Raw genomic sequence first — 17585 nt, 5'->3', positions numbered from 1 at the left:
CACAACCACAACACTGGTTGTAGCCTGCCTCTGCTAGGGTACAGTGTTGAAATAACAATAAAGAATAATGCTATGGTTTATAGGCTTGTGCAAACAACAACAACAACAACAACAACAATAATAATAATAATAATAATAATAATAATAATAATAATAATAATAATAAGGGACATTTCTAAGAGCCTATGCTAGATGTGACTTTAGCCTTTTTGGGAACTGTAAAATAATTATTAGATTTAGTTGTAGATCCACATTGTGAGACCTTCTTGGAATAACTTTTGTGCTTTTATCAGTAGCCATATTGATTTTATGCTAGTTTGGAAAAATGCTTTGCCATCCTTGAAGATAACATGCATTTTATTTTTCTGCTGTATATTCCCAGTTTGTTCATTAAATCCAAAAGCTATGAAAATGATAAAGACTTGTTTAAAATTTTATTATGGAAAATAATTTCCTCCACTCCCCTGGTCTGTAGCTGCTGACTGTTCTCTTGTGCACTTCATAATGTGTAGTTTATGTTTTGGTTGTGTGGTACAGGGAATTTTAACTTATTTCATTAAAAAAGAGGACAAAGTGTTATGCTACTTTGGCATTACACTGATTCTCTTCTACATACAGAGTCCATGTATCTGTCAGTGGCACTCAAACATATTATTTTTTTGTTATTATTTATGGTGGATTGGTTTCTTCCCAGGTGAACCAACTTTAAAATAAGGTTATCTCTTCTGTAGCCCCAACGCAACAGCCTGCATCAAATATATATACTCTTCAGACTTTTAAAAACAAATTTTACACACAGTACAACAGATGTGCTCAAATTTGATGTGAACCTATCAATACGGCAAGTACTATACATAACAGAACTGTGACACAAGATGGTTGTTTTGGTCTAAAATCATAAAACGTCTCAGATGGTATAAACTGCAGTGTTCCAGTTCACACATTTCTTTTACAGTTGAAGAACACATCATGGCCCATCTAATGTGGCTGACAAAATCCTCAAAGCTGTTAATATTCATTCTAGATTTCAAAATGAGCACAGAGCCATCTGAATGGCTTTTGTCAATTTACACACTTAGACACACTTAGACACACACACACACACGCAATCTCATAGTTGGCAGATAAGACAAACTAATTAAAATAGCCATTTTATTTAAAATATCTGTACAAGATTTCCTTTCAAGTGCTAATGATCAGCTTCAACATAAGTATCCCTCAGTAAATCCATGTCGTTAAAAAAAAAACTTTGGCAGAGATAATTTACAAGGACATAACTTGTCTTATCATAAAATGAGATGCTCATCCAAACTACAGTTAAGGTAGCGGCTTTGTTGTGCACATGTTTAACAAACTGTTGTGCTGCATCTTTTACAGCTGTTAATATATTTTTTAACTACTGTATTCATTGCAGCTACAATTTTCTTGTGTACCCCTAAAAGGTCCTACTTCGTAAATGTAAAATGTTGTAAAACTGCATTTGAAATGCTTCCACCTCGTCTTTATAGTATATTTAATAATTATCCACAATGCAGATATTAAAAGTAAAAATGACTTCATATATCATTACTGCAGTCTCATTCTTTGGCGATTCAGACAAACATTTTCTGACAAACTATCACTTTATAAAACAGCAAGAAAATCAGCACATTTTTAAAATAGTAAAGGATGTTGATACACAGCTTAAAGTACAAAGTGAATCTTAACAAAGCTGGTAGACCAGTGCATCAAAAACACTTGGGTTATCCCTGGAAGTATTTCTTTTATAGTAAAATTAGCCATCATGCCATTTAAAGCTGTTTTGATGGTATAATTTTCCATCTGAAGGAGACAGGAAGCTGTAACACAACACACATTAGTCTGTCTCTCTGTGATTATCATTAATACTTATCGTGTAATGAATCATAATCCTAATCTTACACTCAGCCCTACTATATGAGCTGTATTGAAAACAGCTGCTCCCTAAGAGAATAAATATTCCTCCCGTATCCGACACATTACTGATTCTTCATTTTCATTTTGTTAAAAAGCAGCAAACTCGGTAAAATGTATTATAAAGCTTATTCAGCACAGGGTAGGGGTTATATTACACAGCATGATCACAGCATGATCACAGATGAGGAAATAGAAGAGGCTGCCCGAAAAGTACATTTTGACACTAGCAGGTAAAGAAAGAAAAAGAAAGCTAAAAAATTGAGATGATTATACTGCTGATGAAAAGATGCAGGAGGAGGAACAGACCAGAGAAGATAAAAACTGTATGGGTAGAAAAAGAGAGATTAATCAGAGCAATAAACAGATGGTATAAGGCACTAAATTTTGTGAGGATAGAAAAAAAATTGTATACAATGTTAAGCAGAACAGCAGAGTGTAAATGTTAGTTGTATTGTCTGCCTCTGATTCCTGAAGGTGCTACCGGCGTATACTTCCAGGTCTTGAGCTGAATTCGAAAATAAGACAAGATGTTATTAAAAATAATCTTTCCGTGACTGCATTATGGATTGTGTGTGTGTGCAAAAGAGGAACCTGAAAAGTGATATATATATATATATATATATATATATATATATATATATATATATATATATATATATATATATATATATATATATATATATAAACATAACTGGAAATACAAATGCATATGCAAATACCCAGGATAGGGAGGAGGTGGGGCGTCATGCTGTCCACTTTTTGAGATTGCCTGCTCATAGGAGGGCAATCCAGGGGGGTCTATTTCGTCCATAGGCGGTGGGGATGCAGGTGGGTGAATAGGTTGTAAGGACACCTCCTCTAGCCGTCGCATTATTAGAGAAGCATTACTCCTCCTCGGGCGTACCCGAATGGAACTGTGAGAGAAGGATAAACATATATACAGTATATCATATCACTGAAGTGAAAGTCTAAACTAAATGCATTTTTAGACTCCCCAGTGCTACATGTAGGGTACATGGTGTGACGAGAAGCAGTAACATATTGTTAGAACCAGTACAGAGCTGAAACAAGGAATGGATTAATCAACTAGTCAATTGACAGAAAATGAATCAACAACTATTTTAATTATTTTTAGTCAGTTTTCAAGCAAAAACACTGAACATTCGCTACTCCTCAGTGTGAGTATTTCTTGTGTTTCTCTATCATGTGAATAACCAGAATATCTTTGGGTTTTGTCAGCTTGGACTTTGGGAAACTGCAAAAGATATTTTCCTCTATTTTCATTTTACAAACAAAATGATAAATCAAGATAATAATCTGCATATTACTGAACTGAAAGTAACTGTTACTTGTAATTGTAAGTAAGCACCAACTATAGATACTAAGAGCAGCATCACGTTATTCTGTAAAATCTGGGTTGCAGCTGTCAACATATGAAAATGTCCAAACAGTTAAATAGTCTTTGTTTTATTATATATGCTGCAAAAAATGTTCAGGTTTTCAGTATGTTCAAGTACTGGGGTTTGCAGTGTTAAAGAGTTGTACTAGTGTCTATAGCGTTAGAAATACTGTAGCTAAAAGATGGTTGTATTTCTATAGCAAAAAGTGTAGAGGGATAATGTATCATTAGTAGTAATAAAGACCCTCTCGCTCACCTTGCACGGCTAAAGTCATCCTTGCATCTGCCTTGACAGAAATACCAGACCAGGAAGCAAAAGATAACAACGGCCACTCCGGCGGCAATCAGTCCCACCAAAAGAGACGTCACATCAACCCGAGAGGGGCGCTTGTTCTGATCTGTGGATCATCAAAAATCACAGACCATAACAGGACAGTGTTACGCTTGTAACACTGATGTTAGAGTGTAGTTTGGTCATTTACAGTAATATCTATACAATGATTAGATCAAAAACAAATCCAGTTTCTCAAAACAAATGATAGCTGCCGAGACACTGTATGAACCACAGCTGTGGAATCTGAGCAGCTCCTTGACTTGTAGCTCAATCGTTTTCAAAGCTATGGCTCACTGCTGAACAAGTGGTGAAACAGGTTTTGAAAGCACCATAATTGCCCTTGCTACAGGCAAAGGCATAAGTGTTCCTTAACAACACATAGAAACTGAAAATGATCTACAAATGGAGGTATCCCTCGCTCTCTCTCTCACTTACCAGTGTATTTCTTCCAAAAATCATCCTGCAAAACAAAACATCATCAGTAGGGTGAACTCTGCCGTTAAGGCCTCTCTCTTTCTTTATGCAGATTAAATGACCTCAGTGAGCAGCCCACTGATGGCAGCATCACTTAACTGTAGCGGGGATGTTTTCAAAGACCTCCCTTGCTTCCTCGTAATTGCACACTTCTTCATAACACTCCCTCTCCAGATTTCCAGGAACGAAAATCTCAAAGTCAAACCGGTTGAACAAGAGATGGCGACCCAGGAACGAATTTGCGTCCCCATCATCTACAAAAACTGGGAACGTGAACAAACAGATGAAGCGATTAACAAGAAGAACTGACACACCTGTGCTCGGTGAACTCAAGTGGGATCCTTCAGAAGGACACCTCACCTTCTTGGCCTTGTTCTTCCTTGGAGAGTAACCTCCTGGTGCAGGCCAGATCTCCACAGGACAGCAGTAGAAGGAATATGAACAGGTGAAACAACATGGTGATGAGTGCACCTGCGCGCGGACAGCGAGTGGGGTATTAATTGGCAGTCCACAGTGGCAGAGTATCATTAACAGCTTCTTCAAACTACTACACGTACACGTTTCTTTCACCAAAACAGCTACCGATACGTATATTGTACATTACCTACGATGAAAAGTGGCGCATAATGACGGGAGGAGTTCAACGCCAACAAAATGAAACCGATCTATAGGAGCGGCAGGTACGTGTCCAAGCCTCGACACTGATAAGATGAATCAGGAAATGTTCATCGATAGTCACAGACAACTGTTGCGTTTGCCGATTTCCGTTTGGAAAAGTTGAAAGAGGCTCATTCTCTGTTGACAAAATGCGACGAACTGAAAAAACAAAGTCGTCCCCAAGTCAGTGAGGACAGTTCCGGTGTTTTTTTTTTTAAAGGGTTTTGTTTACTCCCAACAGATGTGACCTCAGCTCTTCCTTAACTACCTGCGCAGACTCAACCAATAGATTGACGTTTACCTGGATAATATGATGGGTCGTGTAAATAGAAGTGGACGCTAGATGGCGGCTGAAACCACGAAAGTGGTTGCTTTTCAGCAAGTCTTTTCACACCCGGGTATTAAATAGGATTGCACTTACTTCATCAGACTTCTGATTCTGAGTCATTAACCAGAACTGCACTCCTCCCAAGCCCAGATCATTTGTAGGCCTAAACTCTTGGTCCAACTTCAGCAGCACTTAATGACTTGTTGTTGATGTATGTATAGGTTATATTTTTAAGCTTGATCAATTGTTGCAATGAGGGAAATTGGTTCTTAAGAAGAGCAGAAAGTAGTTAAATGTAAAGCCAAAACGGAAATATGAATTTGAACTAAAAGAATGAAACAGTCCTAGAAATGAATATTTACTTAAAATATCTATTTTTGTTGTATGAGCTTAATGCTGTTGTGTTTACATGGAGCTAAACAATAAAAAACATTTTAACACTAACTCTTAAAGAGGCTATCATGTAATGTATTCAGTAGGTCCCTAATCCTGTTTACTGGAGGTGACATACATTTCTTGCATTTTAGATAGTGACATTATGCTTTTAGGACTTATCATCTAACTTTTGATTAATTTACTAGGATTCAAAGGGTCATCTCACTTGAATGACCTTTCAAAGGGACAAATGTTGTAAATTTTGCCAAAACATCTGAATTGCTTCATTCTCAGTGTCTTTTTCATGTTTACAATGTTGTTATCCTCACTTCTAATAGTTGGGTGCAAACTACTGTTGTAACACAATGCTGTCTTTTGGGATCTTTGCATCAGGAGTATTTCAAAAGCACTACACATTGACTCATAAGATCTTTCAGTCACTGTCTACATGCCTTGTATGGGAAGACATTGTGTAATGGTGTCCAGAGTCATTTTGACTGAGAGGCGTCATTTGTGATAAAATGCACTTAGGTTTTTTTCTTCCACCGCAAAGAAATGGTGACCATAGCAACTTTACAGACACCACCACAAACAGCAAAACATGCAGCAACACAGTGAAGATAACATTTCCCATTCTGCTTGGCAAACCACCCTCCATAACAGTGTTTATGTTTCACACTCACCATGTAAATAGACATATCTGTCTCAGAGCCTCTGGGCCTCCTGGTCACTGTTTATGTAAAGCAGAGATAGGATGCAATTGAACATTATCTCACTGACTTCTGGATGGTGCTAATTGAGGGGCAGTGAGAGCCCCTCTCTTGTACTTGGCTACATCTCTGGACACTGTCAGACTTTTAGATTTACCCAGAGGAATGTTGATATGAAGAAAAGGGGTGAAGAAAATGAGAAATTCCAGACTTTACCTAATGTGTGATGTCAGATGATATTGCCACCTTACACCATATGCTATAATATTCAAGTTAAAATGATTAATAGTGTTTCACCGCTGAGGAATTCATACCACATGAGCTAACACAGTTTGCGGTTAAACATAATAAACAGTGGTGAAGGAAGTATTCTGATTCTTTACTTAAGGTTCACAAATTTTCAACTCTGTCTTAAAACAAAAGTCAGTTGTCCATATGAGCATTAATGTGATTTTTGCCTACTGTAGTAATTCCTCCTGTTCATACTGGTCATTAAGACAACCCTTCTTACTGCACTTCCGGTGTAAATGATGGGGGACACAATCAGCCATTGTTCTGTGTAAACTTTCTAAAGTTTAACTAAAGCTAATATGATGCTTATTAGACAAGTCAAGTGGACAGCTTCCAAAGGTCCAGACAGTTTTCTGCCCATTGGTGTTTCCATAGACTAAAAGGACTGTAACTTCTGAATAAATCTACTTCATCTATCTAACGCAGACAGCTGATGCCTCATATTAGCTTCATAATATACTTTGGAATGCAATTTTCCACAGATAGAGGACTGTGGATTGTTTCAACCATCATTTACATTGGAAGAGCATCAGAAAGAGATCCCTTAATGGCCAGTAAGAACGGGAGGAATGATTGCAGCAAGCAAAGCCTGCTTCAATGACCATGTCAGCAACAGACTATTGTTTTAAGATGGCCTTTAAAAACTGTGAGCCTAACCTTTCAGTAAAAGTACCAGTTCATACAGTACCAAAAACTGGCTAAATCTTGAACAAAGTATTTCCTGAATGAAATATCCACTCATTTGCTTTTCATCACAGTACATTGCAGAAAAACGCCTATCTAACCATGATAAGAACGGGTCAGGGCATTTGCACCAGATAAACCAATCTCAGCACACAGTATTTACATCTGGGACATCTCACATAATGGGCCTTCCGCAAAAACAGTTACTTAGAGCCGGGGAGACAAATTAGCGACAAGAAGAGAAAGGGATCACTGTCTACAAAGTGGAAAGTAGCTGAAAAGCAATTGGTTGCAGTGAAAAGGAGCATATGGAGAGAGATGAAAACTGAGATATAAAGCCCTGCAAACATTCTGTTAAGCCTAGGTCACATTAGTTTCTATCTGCTCTACGCTCCACCTTGCGGGTGGCTGTGATGAGGTTATGTGCCAGAGAATGTGTTTCGTGATTTACACCCTCCGATAAGAGCTGGAGATGCTGCTCCCTGTGGACAACTGGACAGAAGTGAGCAGTGAGCCTCAGCAGACCTCTGACATGATAGGAAAGAAAACACACACCGCAGCAATGAACGTATATCTCCACTGCCCATTTAATCTGAGTAAAAAATATTTTAGTAACAGGGCAGAAGTGTGCAGATACTAAAATTACTCAGTAGAGAATAAGGAGTGACAAAAAAAAGTAAACAGGTTGAGCTGCAGCTTCATTAGTCACAAAAAAATGGGTGCACTGTGGATTTGGTGTGGTGGGGGGTGGGGATTCAAAGAGTGCACTGTCAGTAGTCTGCACTTTGTCAGTTTGTGCTGATTTCATCACAGCCCCAGAGGGAGAGAACTCCAACAGACCCTTTTACACCTAATGCCTGGGCCATATATCATTAGAGTTCACATCCTAATGCTCTGGACCGGTGCCTGAGAACAGATTTCTGTGTAGTATAAATGGCACTTTACTTTACATACAATAAGCAAAGGCAAGGCAAACTAAAAAACTGGAATTTAGAAGTCCTTGTTTTTCCACTTTTCCAACACACGAAGAAGCGAGTGAGTCATGTCATCAGCCTACACCACAAGCTTTATGTGTTGACGCTACAGTAATACAGCTCTGACCTCAGCAGACAGGGTCATCTTAAGTTCACATTGCTATTGTCACCCCTCATGTGTTCCCAGACAAGTGACCCTCTTGTTGCCGGCTATTTCTCACAGCTCATCTAATACCAGCATGTTGTCCTTTAACCAAAAGCAGATGTTGAGAGCCGCCGGAGAACAAGCCCCCGTGAAAGTCACTGTATGGCATTCTGAAAAGATGATAAAGTACCTAGTGGGGAAGTTGCCTGAAGAGACTGATTATTCAGTTTAACGTATTATCTGTTAATGAGACAGTAAAGCTTTTGGCTGTTTTTCAAAATTTCAAATTATTCATTGAATTCAACCAGCAAATGAAAGCAATCACAGGTGATCTCCACTGTTCTTTTATTGAGAGAATATAAAAACTGATCATTTCAGTCTGGGAATCTTGGAAGCAGAAAACCATAGAGGGTCGGGCAGTCTAGACAGTTGGGTTAAGGTGGGATTAAGCAGAAGGTGACAGAGCTTGCAGACTGGTCTTGACGGCTGCTAGGTTGGCCTTCCAGGAGCTGAGGCTGTCATACAGCTGCTGCCACTGCTGCTTGCCAAAGGTGCGGTACGTGCTGTGGCTGATGGAGTGGAAACAGAAAAGCAGGAATGTTAAAATGACAAAATAAATGTATGCCACATCCCTTGAGAAATAAAAAGAGCTATAGTAAATGTATCTATGAAAAAAAGGCATGACATTACCCTATATTTTGATCAGGAATACAAACTATTCCAAATACACTCATAAATCCAGACATGACAGTGGTGGTGACACCATCAGTAACACAAGAGTTTCTTTGATAATTCAGGTAAAGTACTTTTTTAACATGGACTGCTACTGCAAAGTTCTACTAATGCTATCACATGTAATAGGCAGGTATGTGATGCAGTTAGGTCACATATGATGGTTTAATGGAGCTACTTACCTCACAACAACCTTTCGCTGCGTCTGGTCGATTTTGCAGTACACCATCTTGGTCCGAACAGCTAAAAAAAAAAAAAAACAGCAGACAGACAGTAGGAGAATTAAGGGACGGCAAAAGCTCTGACAGAAAGCACTAAAAGCTCCACTGACACATGGGTGCTTCAAGAGAGAACGTGCTTGGAAAATGTACTTGGAGAGGCAGCTAATCCCAGGCACAAAACACTGAAAGTGCTATTCTTGCTTTTATTCCATTTTTTCACTGCTGTTTGTAAAATGCCACTCATGTCCTATCACCACCACCACTGCGTTCTTCTTCTTTTTTTTTTATTAAAGAAGGGAAACTGATAATTTGTCAGTAGAAGGTGGCAGTAAATGACTGACAGAGAAAAGTCAGGCCAATGTTCAGTCACTTTCTCTTTCACTGCCTGCTGTTGTGAGAAACTAACAGTGCGCTTAATAAGGGCAGACAGCTACGATTTATTCGAGGTGAAGTGCTTATACCGTCGATGACAAAAGCCTCAACGTCATCAGCTCCGATCTGCAGCTCCTGTTGCATGGTGTCAAAGGAGATCTCCTTGAATTCCACCGCCATGCCCATGAATGTCAGCAGACGCATCTTGGCCATGTTTTGCTCGTGAGACAGGCCTGGAGAGCAACGCGCAGGGATCATTAAGCACAAAACAGTCACAGTTGATTACTCATGACTCTGGGAGTTTCCCTGAGATAATTGCTTCTCCATTTAGAAGCAAGCAGTCAGGGAATCTACTCATTAACACAAACATCACTCCACAGTGTCTGTTTTGAGAATCCATCCTACACATGCTTTTAATTACACCTAAGACTTTTAGTAGTGAGAAAAAGACACAGTGCTGACACACACACACATTCCTGTGCTGTGTCAACAGAGCACAGCAAATTGGTGCAATATGAATACAAATTATAAAAACAAACAAACTGTAAAATACTGAAACCAAAAATGATTGTATGCCAGTTCTTATAGGAAAGGGCAGTTCAGAGCGTGTGTAGGTGTATGCAGAATCAATGCAGTTTATATCTTGACTACTCACCAAGAGAATCAATGAAGTCTTTGTTGCTCTGGTAAAATTTTACATATGCTGCTAGTTTAGCGCTCACAAAGATGGTTAATAGCTGAAAAGGCAGAGGAAGAAATGCCATCATAAGACTCTATAATCACAATCAGATCAGCTTGTATTCATACAGGTGGAAGATTGTTATTATAATCATTTCGACGAATGGAAAACAAATCACACTGGCTTTCTGCTTACTATGGAAAGCATAAGAAAGTCAAAATCTTTCAAGAACTGCAATGATGGGACTGCAAATCTGAGAATGCGAGTTATCTCTTTTAAATATTCAACACCATAAAACATTACACCTCATTCAGTACTCACATCATGGATGAGTTCTCCCTCCAGGAAGCGAACAGGTTTCAGGGTGAGCAGGTGGTCAAAGAGAAAGGTGTTGGGGTCTTTGAGAGCACGGACGATACATCTAAATTTAAAAAAAAGCACACCGATGGATTTAAGGATGGGGTATGTACGGTGTATCAAGGCTTAATGACGAATGTTAAACAAGTTCTTCAAGTTTACCTGTGAGCATCAACCCGTGCTTGTGAAGCATTGTCTTCTGTGTAACTTCCAAGCAGCTCAACCATCACTTTCGCTGCTGCCTCGCTATGAAATGAGTAAATACAATGTTGAAAACCTCGTTTACTAAGATAATTTAGTTGGAAGATAACACTGTAGCCTCTTGAGTTACACATGGAAACATGTATATCGGAAACAAAAAAAATTATTCATTCCGGAGCTTATAATTCTTGCACAAAAATACACATTCATATTTCTGCTTCTGTGCATTGTGAAACATGCATTTCACACACCTTACAACATATTATATTATTTACCTTTTTTTACAGTCAACCAATGCTTCATACACCAGCCTCAAGAGAGTGTGCTTCTTCTCTGTGTTCAAGTTCCAGTCAATAATCCACTTGCGGACCTAATCAGGGGCACAAAGAAGTACAAAATAAATCAGCTGCAGAAGAAAAAATGCAGCCTGTGGACATTTGAACCACTTGATAGACAACTTGTTTTATCATTTAGCTGCCTGCAGTCAAAAAGATACACTATGAAACTGAGAGCGCCAGCTATTCCAGTTGATCATGGTGTACGGATATACCTGATCAAGGTCAGTAGGGATGAAGGAGATGGCATTACAAGTTGCTGCCACCTTGATGAGGCTACAGAAGACAGTATACCTCACGGGAGTGTTCTCATCCATGCCATGGAACAGGTTGCTCAGGCTGTAACACCACAGAATAACAGAAATAGTCATACATTTGCACAGACTTGATTTTTTTGAACAGTCATATATTTTCTCAACACATATCATTTGTTTTGAATGGAAAATAAATACTTTGATGTTTTATTAAGTTTGTATTGGCATCTGAACAATGTTAAGCTGCCACTACGTTAACAGTCCTAACTCTGTATAACATTTATAAAGTGACCTAATTAGTTTCAGTATTGAAGGTATTCTTTTTTCCCCACAGTTTCAGAAACAAACGGAAAACACTGTTTCTGTGAAAGTTTTTAGGAAAGAAAAGTGACAGGACTCACAGCTGCATCCTGAGGGAGGGTCTCTCCCCTTCACGGAACTTGACCAGTTTCTCACAAAGACTTTCAATGAGAGCCTCCTGCTTCTCTGTCTCCAGGATCAGCAGCAGTGACACAATGCTGTTCATCACACTCTCTACATCTGCAGCGAGAAGGCCATAAGAGATGATAAACTGTTATCCATCTACAGCTAGTTTCAGAGTCAGCTGCATTCAACATTAGTGGGCTTTATGCATGGCACATTTCACTTAGGTGTGATATTCCAGGGTCCTGGTATTGTGAATGCTGTGTTTTGTCTTGGTAACACAAGGTACAAAAAAAAAGTATAGTGCCTGTTATTGTCCTATATATAAATAAATGATTGTGGGTGAGAAACAGCTGTGTTCCTCATCATCACCAACCTTTATCATCATCCTTGAGGCAGACATCGCATGCCTCAATGATCTGAGCCAGATCTACATGCAGTCCACCTTCAGAGTTCTCCTCTGAGATATCAGCTCCTTTGGACTTGATGTAGGCTCTCAGCTCTGAAGCCTGTACACGGAAAAATGATTAGTATTAGTAGATAAATAAGAACTTGCAGCACAAAAAAATACCAAATGACAGATAATGTAAATATATCGATATTCCAGCTAACACACTGTCATGTTTTTCTGTTTTGAATATTTGCTGAAGCAAAATATACGTGAAGAAACACATTTTTAAAAAATATATCTGACTTTAAGGTAAAGGCTTCAGCTATAATTAAATTGTGAACAGGATGCTTCGGGTGCCTTGTTATTGTTCCGTCTTTGTTTATCTAGATGTCTAGCTAAGCAGTTAGCATTCTTAGCTATCATTAGCTACATTACCACTTTGAAGACATTTGTGACCGTAGTCACATAGCGCTACAGTCGCTAAGGATAACAACTCTCCAATTACTGACATAAACGTAACCTAAACGGTAAGTTTAATTATATACCAACTCTTGAAGTGCTTCCACATATATCACATTAACAGCATGTACCCAACAGTCAGCATGTACCTGTCAGCAGCTAAAAACGATTAGCATTTCAGCTGGCTAGCATGCTAAGTTATCCGGTTGGATAGTTTCCATTTATCGACCCATCCCCAGGAGGATCAATACAAAATGTTTTTTTAGAACACACGGATCTTACCTGGTCTTCTTCCGTGATGTCGATAAATGCTGGGACGCTCATTTTTGGTGATTTTGTGAGCCTAGATGATGAAATCCACGCTCCCACCACCACTGAGACCTGAGCGGAAAAGAAAGGGGAGGAGTGCCGGCGAAACTCTTGCTGTTCCGGGTCAAGTTGTTAAAGCCACAGTAGCTTAATCTTAAAACAGAGACGGTTCAGACAGGAGCAGGACAGGAAACGGCACGTAGAATCATTTCCTGTTTCTATATCACGTGGATTTCGCCACTAGATCTCCCATTTATGAGACTAGGTACAGGTTTTGAGTTTGTTCACTTCATAGATTGTATGTTAAAAAAAAAAAGTCCACGTCAATGCGGTGAAATGAACGTAACCAGATTATCACCGACTCTATCGCCATTTCACACCATTGGAGAATTGGAGAAGCTTGTAATGTGTAATCTTTGCTATAGAGCATCTTTGCCTAAAACTTCCACAGAGGGACATCTACCTATAAGTAATTTGTAAAATAAGTAACATGCGTATTAATTATATAAGTTCAGTGAATATCCAGTGAATGTCCACGTCAGTGCTGCACAGATTCAGCTTGTGCAACCCCTTCCTTCAGAGGTCACACAACCTCCTAAATATTTTTTTTTTGTCACCCAGACTTCCAGCAACATATCCCAAACTTTCAGTCTTGCTCATCCAAATATCAATCTTCTCTCCAAGGGATTAACTCTGGATGTCTTGGATGAGAGTTAGGGCCTGCAGAGGTGAACTGGACCCCCTGGAGAGGTTATCTGATTGAGCTGATGTCCATCTGCGTGGACCACCATAGCAGGCCTGACCCAGAGCTCTCCAACCCGGAAACACTGTCGGTGTCATAGGGCAGCACTCTTCCATCATACACCCGGTTGACCTATGGGTGTGCATGTTGGGCCTCTGTACCAAGTGGGATCCTGTGTATTGTTACCATGGCAGGTCATGCAGTGATTGAGGTGAGTGAGGTGAAGAGGGTAAGTGGAGCAGGAGTTCACCCTAAAACTATGGAGTCAAGTTACTAACATTTGAGGTGTTGAACAGGCTGGAGATTCTGTGGAGAATTTCCAATATCCAAGCTCCACCGCAGCTCACAGGTCATCTGTCACAAAACTATGTGTATTAATGGGGAATTCATAGACCATGTCATAGTTTCTTGAAAGTCTGCTTGTCACATATTTCTCCTAGCAGTTACAGATAGGGAACTGAACTCATTAAAATACATTAAAATAGTGTGCTAAGGGGAACTGTCTGGTGGAGTCTTTCACCATAGTGTTACTTTGATGTGTCATTCTGTTGGGAAGGCAAGTGCCTGGTACCAAATCCCACCCTTGTATGCTGTCATGGCAAAGAATTTATAGCGGCTTCTCCACTAGTGTGCTTGTGTAACTCCGAGGCTTTCATTATCTGATTAACAGCTGTTGTCAAGTGCCTGGTGTATTTCAAGTCCAGAATAAGAGTTTTGGAGGCTTTGAAGCTCCAGGTGCATATGAGACATTGTTTTTGTCTTCTTTAAAAGATCTTTAAAATGCCACAGTGTGCTATGATGCTTTATAGCCTTTGTAACATTCATGGCAGAATTTCCTGAAAATAGTATGGCTATTGCACCACAGAAAGTCCTTTAACTCCAAGGAGACTGTACCTGGTACATGTATTAAACTAGGATTTAGTCTGTTTATCATTCTGAATCTAACCTGGCAATGTAGTCTTCAGAAAATGTGTACATACAGACAACGAGCTGACATTGCCCATGCAACTTGCACTGATGTCTGATTGGGTGTTTTATGTTGGTGTATGTGTGCAGAATTCAGAGGAAGAGTTTTGGTAATTCTGTTTTTGTCAGTCTGCTTCTTAAAGTCACAAGTTCCCTTGAGATTGTGAAATCAATACACATCTTGCCAAAGATAATACATCACACACACCATTTTACCTCTGCAAGAAAATGCAAAGTTTTGTGCACAGTCCCAACTCTCTTACAGTTCTTCTTTTTTCTTTGCACTGTTGCTACAGACTCGTATCTGAGCATTTATTATGTGGAAATACCATAACTCCAGTGGAGATTTTTTTTTCCTTTTTTTTCTTCACTTTGGTATTATTTTCTGTAAATTAGTCAAAATTGTGTTGCAAGCTGCAGTTTCAGGAAACAATTTCAAAACACAATTAGATCAGCTCCATAAAGAAAAAAAAAGACTCTGAGACAAGCTGGCTTTGACCTTATGATTATAGGGACATTCACAGTTTAAGAGAAGTGTTGACTCAGCTATATGGTCATTTTTGAGAATGTAGTTTGTGGCGTGGTTCTGCTGTATTGCATTAGATAGACAAATGTTTCTTGTATTTCGCCCACCCCATTTGTACTGATGAAGGAAGGCTAAATAACAGAGTTCACCAGCACCACAAACTACATCCTCCAAAATGACCACACAGTTTCAAGAAAAATTGAACATCATATCCTTCATGAAGGTAGGATTCATTCTAGGACTGTTGTATTGGTTTTAGAGAGGTGTGCCTAATATATTGGAATCTGAGTGCTTATTGTGTGGTTGCATGCATGCATGTTTAGTGTATGTTCCTACCTCACTATTTTATTACCTCTAAATTTCTCCTACCTCTGTATTAGTTGACTAAAGTTATTAAAAAAATAATATTTTCTTGTTTATTTGTTGGTCTAAAGTATTTATACAGCCAGTATGTCAAAAATGAACTATTCCATTTTTATTTGGTTGGAAATAGCACACGCTGTTCCTAAATTATTGGCAAATTGCCTGCTCAGCCTCCTCAAAGATAAATGACTGTGTGTTAAGAGTGAGTTGAGCCCAGGTGTCTTCTTTTTCCCTGTCAGCCTTCCAAGTGGTGAGTATCCATGTAAACTAGTCTCATGGTCATCGTCCAACATGGCTGCCCACCGTCCACCCACTAATTGTCTGGTTCCCACAGTTCTGCCTGCCTTCACAATCTCTGAAAAATCCCCGTGCTCAGGCTCATCTGTCAGCCAGTGACCTTGTCAGGCTGCATCGCATGAGTAACTTCCCCTACTTCCCTAGGTGGAGCGAATGGCTTGTTAATTACTTATACACTGACACACCCTCCCTGCACACGTACTCACAAACGCAAGAAACAAATAAACAAATAAAGCCAAAGTCTTAAACAGAGGTGAGGCCACAGTCTACAGTGGTCCAAGGCATGCAAAATCCCATGGGGCCCTTCTGATGGACTTTTACTGTCCACAGCCTCAGAGATGTATCATAAACCTTTAATATACTCTTTTTTTAGTTTTTCAGTTATTTTGAATATTTTAGTATACGTGACTGTCATCTGACTGTTGAAATAGTTAAAAATAAGATCCAAAGCACAGGCTGCTTATCTTCTGTTAATTACCTCTACTTCATTATATAGGTGACTTCTCACATATATTTAAATTTGGGCAGTCAGCCAATAATCACTTATTCATACTAGCTAGTAAATTCTAAGAGAGCTGTTAGATCATGTTGAAAGGACGCAGTTGCTGTCAATATTCTTGACCTTACAATCCACTCCCTGCTCTACACTTTCCATTGTTCTCCTGTCATTTTCACCCTAATTTTTCTCAATACTGTTCACTACTTAAAAATTCTAGCTAAAGAATAGCTGATAACAGTGAAGCTGATAATAAGTAAGGAAAGAATAGCTGATTAATTCATTAGTAAAGCAACAGAAAAAATTGGCAACTATTTTGATAATCAGTAAACTGATGAGAAAGTAGTTTTTCTTTTTCCAGTTGCAAGGATTTGCTGCTTTTCTTTGGCATATGCGGTGGTAAATTGAAAATATCTTCTTTTGCTAAACTAGGAATTTATTTGGCATAGCCCTAGGTTTTGGGAACTTGCCATGGGCTTTTTTTTTTTTTTTACTGCATTTTGATAATTAATAATGAATAGGTTTATAAAGTTGCAGCTCCTAAACAACACCTTTTACTGCTTTTATTGTGCATACTTCACAACAAAATTGCTCAAGTGACCTTTCTAGCTTCTTTGTTTGGTAGGTGTTTATTTTGTGGTTTGCAGTTTTACTGTATGGTTTGGTCTGACCACTGTTCTCAGGACTTGGTGGAGACCAAACCAGAGCTAAATCGGGAGTGAATATTGAGCTTGCGTTTGTCAGGTGGCCAGAAACACAACTCCAAATGAGTAGTTATGTTGCTCTGTGTCTGCGGGTTGTAAAAGCTCACAAGTGTTTGCTAAGTAGTTAGTCACAACAACCTCATTAGCAAGAGATGTGTTGTGGCTGTGTCTCAGTGTTTTTTGTATTTTTTTGGGGAGGGTGGGGGAGTGGGGGGTAAGTTAATTTATGCAGCTTTAAGAACACTAAAGCTCATTCCATGAGCGCAGAGAAAAATGCCCTGTCCCTCCACTAAAGGCGTGTGCACGTCTTACTGAATGCCTGTGGTCTACTGTGATAGCTGTTTCATCCCCGTGATCACTTATCTCCTCAACCACCAGATGATCAGTCACACAGCACAGCTACAGTTTGATCCACCTCTGACCCTGTGAAATTAATTTACAATTTCTTTTTG

At 39.2% G+C, this 17585-nt stretch overlaps 2 protein-coding genes across 3 annotated transcripts; both read right to left on the bottom strand.

Annotated features, from left to right (window-relative positions):
- Positions 1-1138: 1138 nt before the first annotated feature.
- prrg4 (proline rich Gla (G-carboxyglutamic acid) 4 (transmembrane)) lies at positions 1139-5036 on the bottom strand. Of its 2 annotated transcripts, none has more exons than XM_041043452.1 (7): positions 4747-5036; positions 4503-4613; positions 4242-4405; positions 4104-4128; positions 3591-3732; positions 2655-2849; positions 1139-2440 (listed from the first exon to the last, which is right to left on the bottom strand). In XM_041043452.1, exons 2-7 carry the CDS (start codon positions 4597-4599, stop codon positions 2413-2415), a joined length of 651 nt encoding a protein of 216 aa, XP_040899386.1. In that variant the 5' UTR covers positions 4600-4613; positions 4747-5036; the 3' UTR covers positions 1139-2412. The 2 variants fall into 2 exon arrangements, with proteins under 2 accessions (XP_040899386.1, XP_040899394.1); XM_041043460.1 differs by having other exon boundaries at positions 4751-5036.
- A 3598-nt stretch (positions 5037-8634) lies between these two features.
- On the bottom strand, positions 8635-13167 carry eif3m (eukaryotic translation initiation factor 3, subunit M). Its single transcript, XM_041044328.1, has 11 exons — positions 13013-13167; positions 12257-12389; positions 11859-11997; positions 11419-11542; positions 11144-11238; positions 10830-10913; positions 10632-10731; positions 10287-10368; positions 9721-9864; positions 9221-9281; positions 8635-8875 (listed from the first exon to the last, which is right to left on the bottom strand). The coding sequence occupies exons 1-11, from the start codon at positions 13052-13054 to the stop codon at positions 8752-8754; spliced, it is 1128 nt and encodes a 375-aa protein (XP_040900262.1). The 5' UTR covers positions 13055-13167; the 3' UTR covers positions 8635-8751.
- Between the last annotated feature and the right edge of the window lie 4418 nt (positions 13168-17585).

Source organism: Toxotes jaculatrix, chromosome 1 (genome assembly GCF_017976425.1).
Source record: "Toxotes jaculatrix isolate fToxJac2 chromosome 1, fToxJac2.pri, whole genome shotgun sequence".
NCBI lineage: Eukaryota > Metazoa > Chordata > Actinopteri > Toxotidae > Toxotes > Toxotes jaculatrix.
This window is presented reverse-complemented; position numbering and strand designations above follow the sequence as displayed.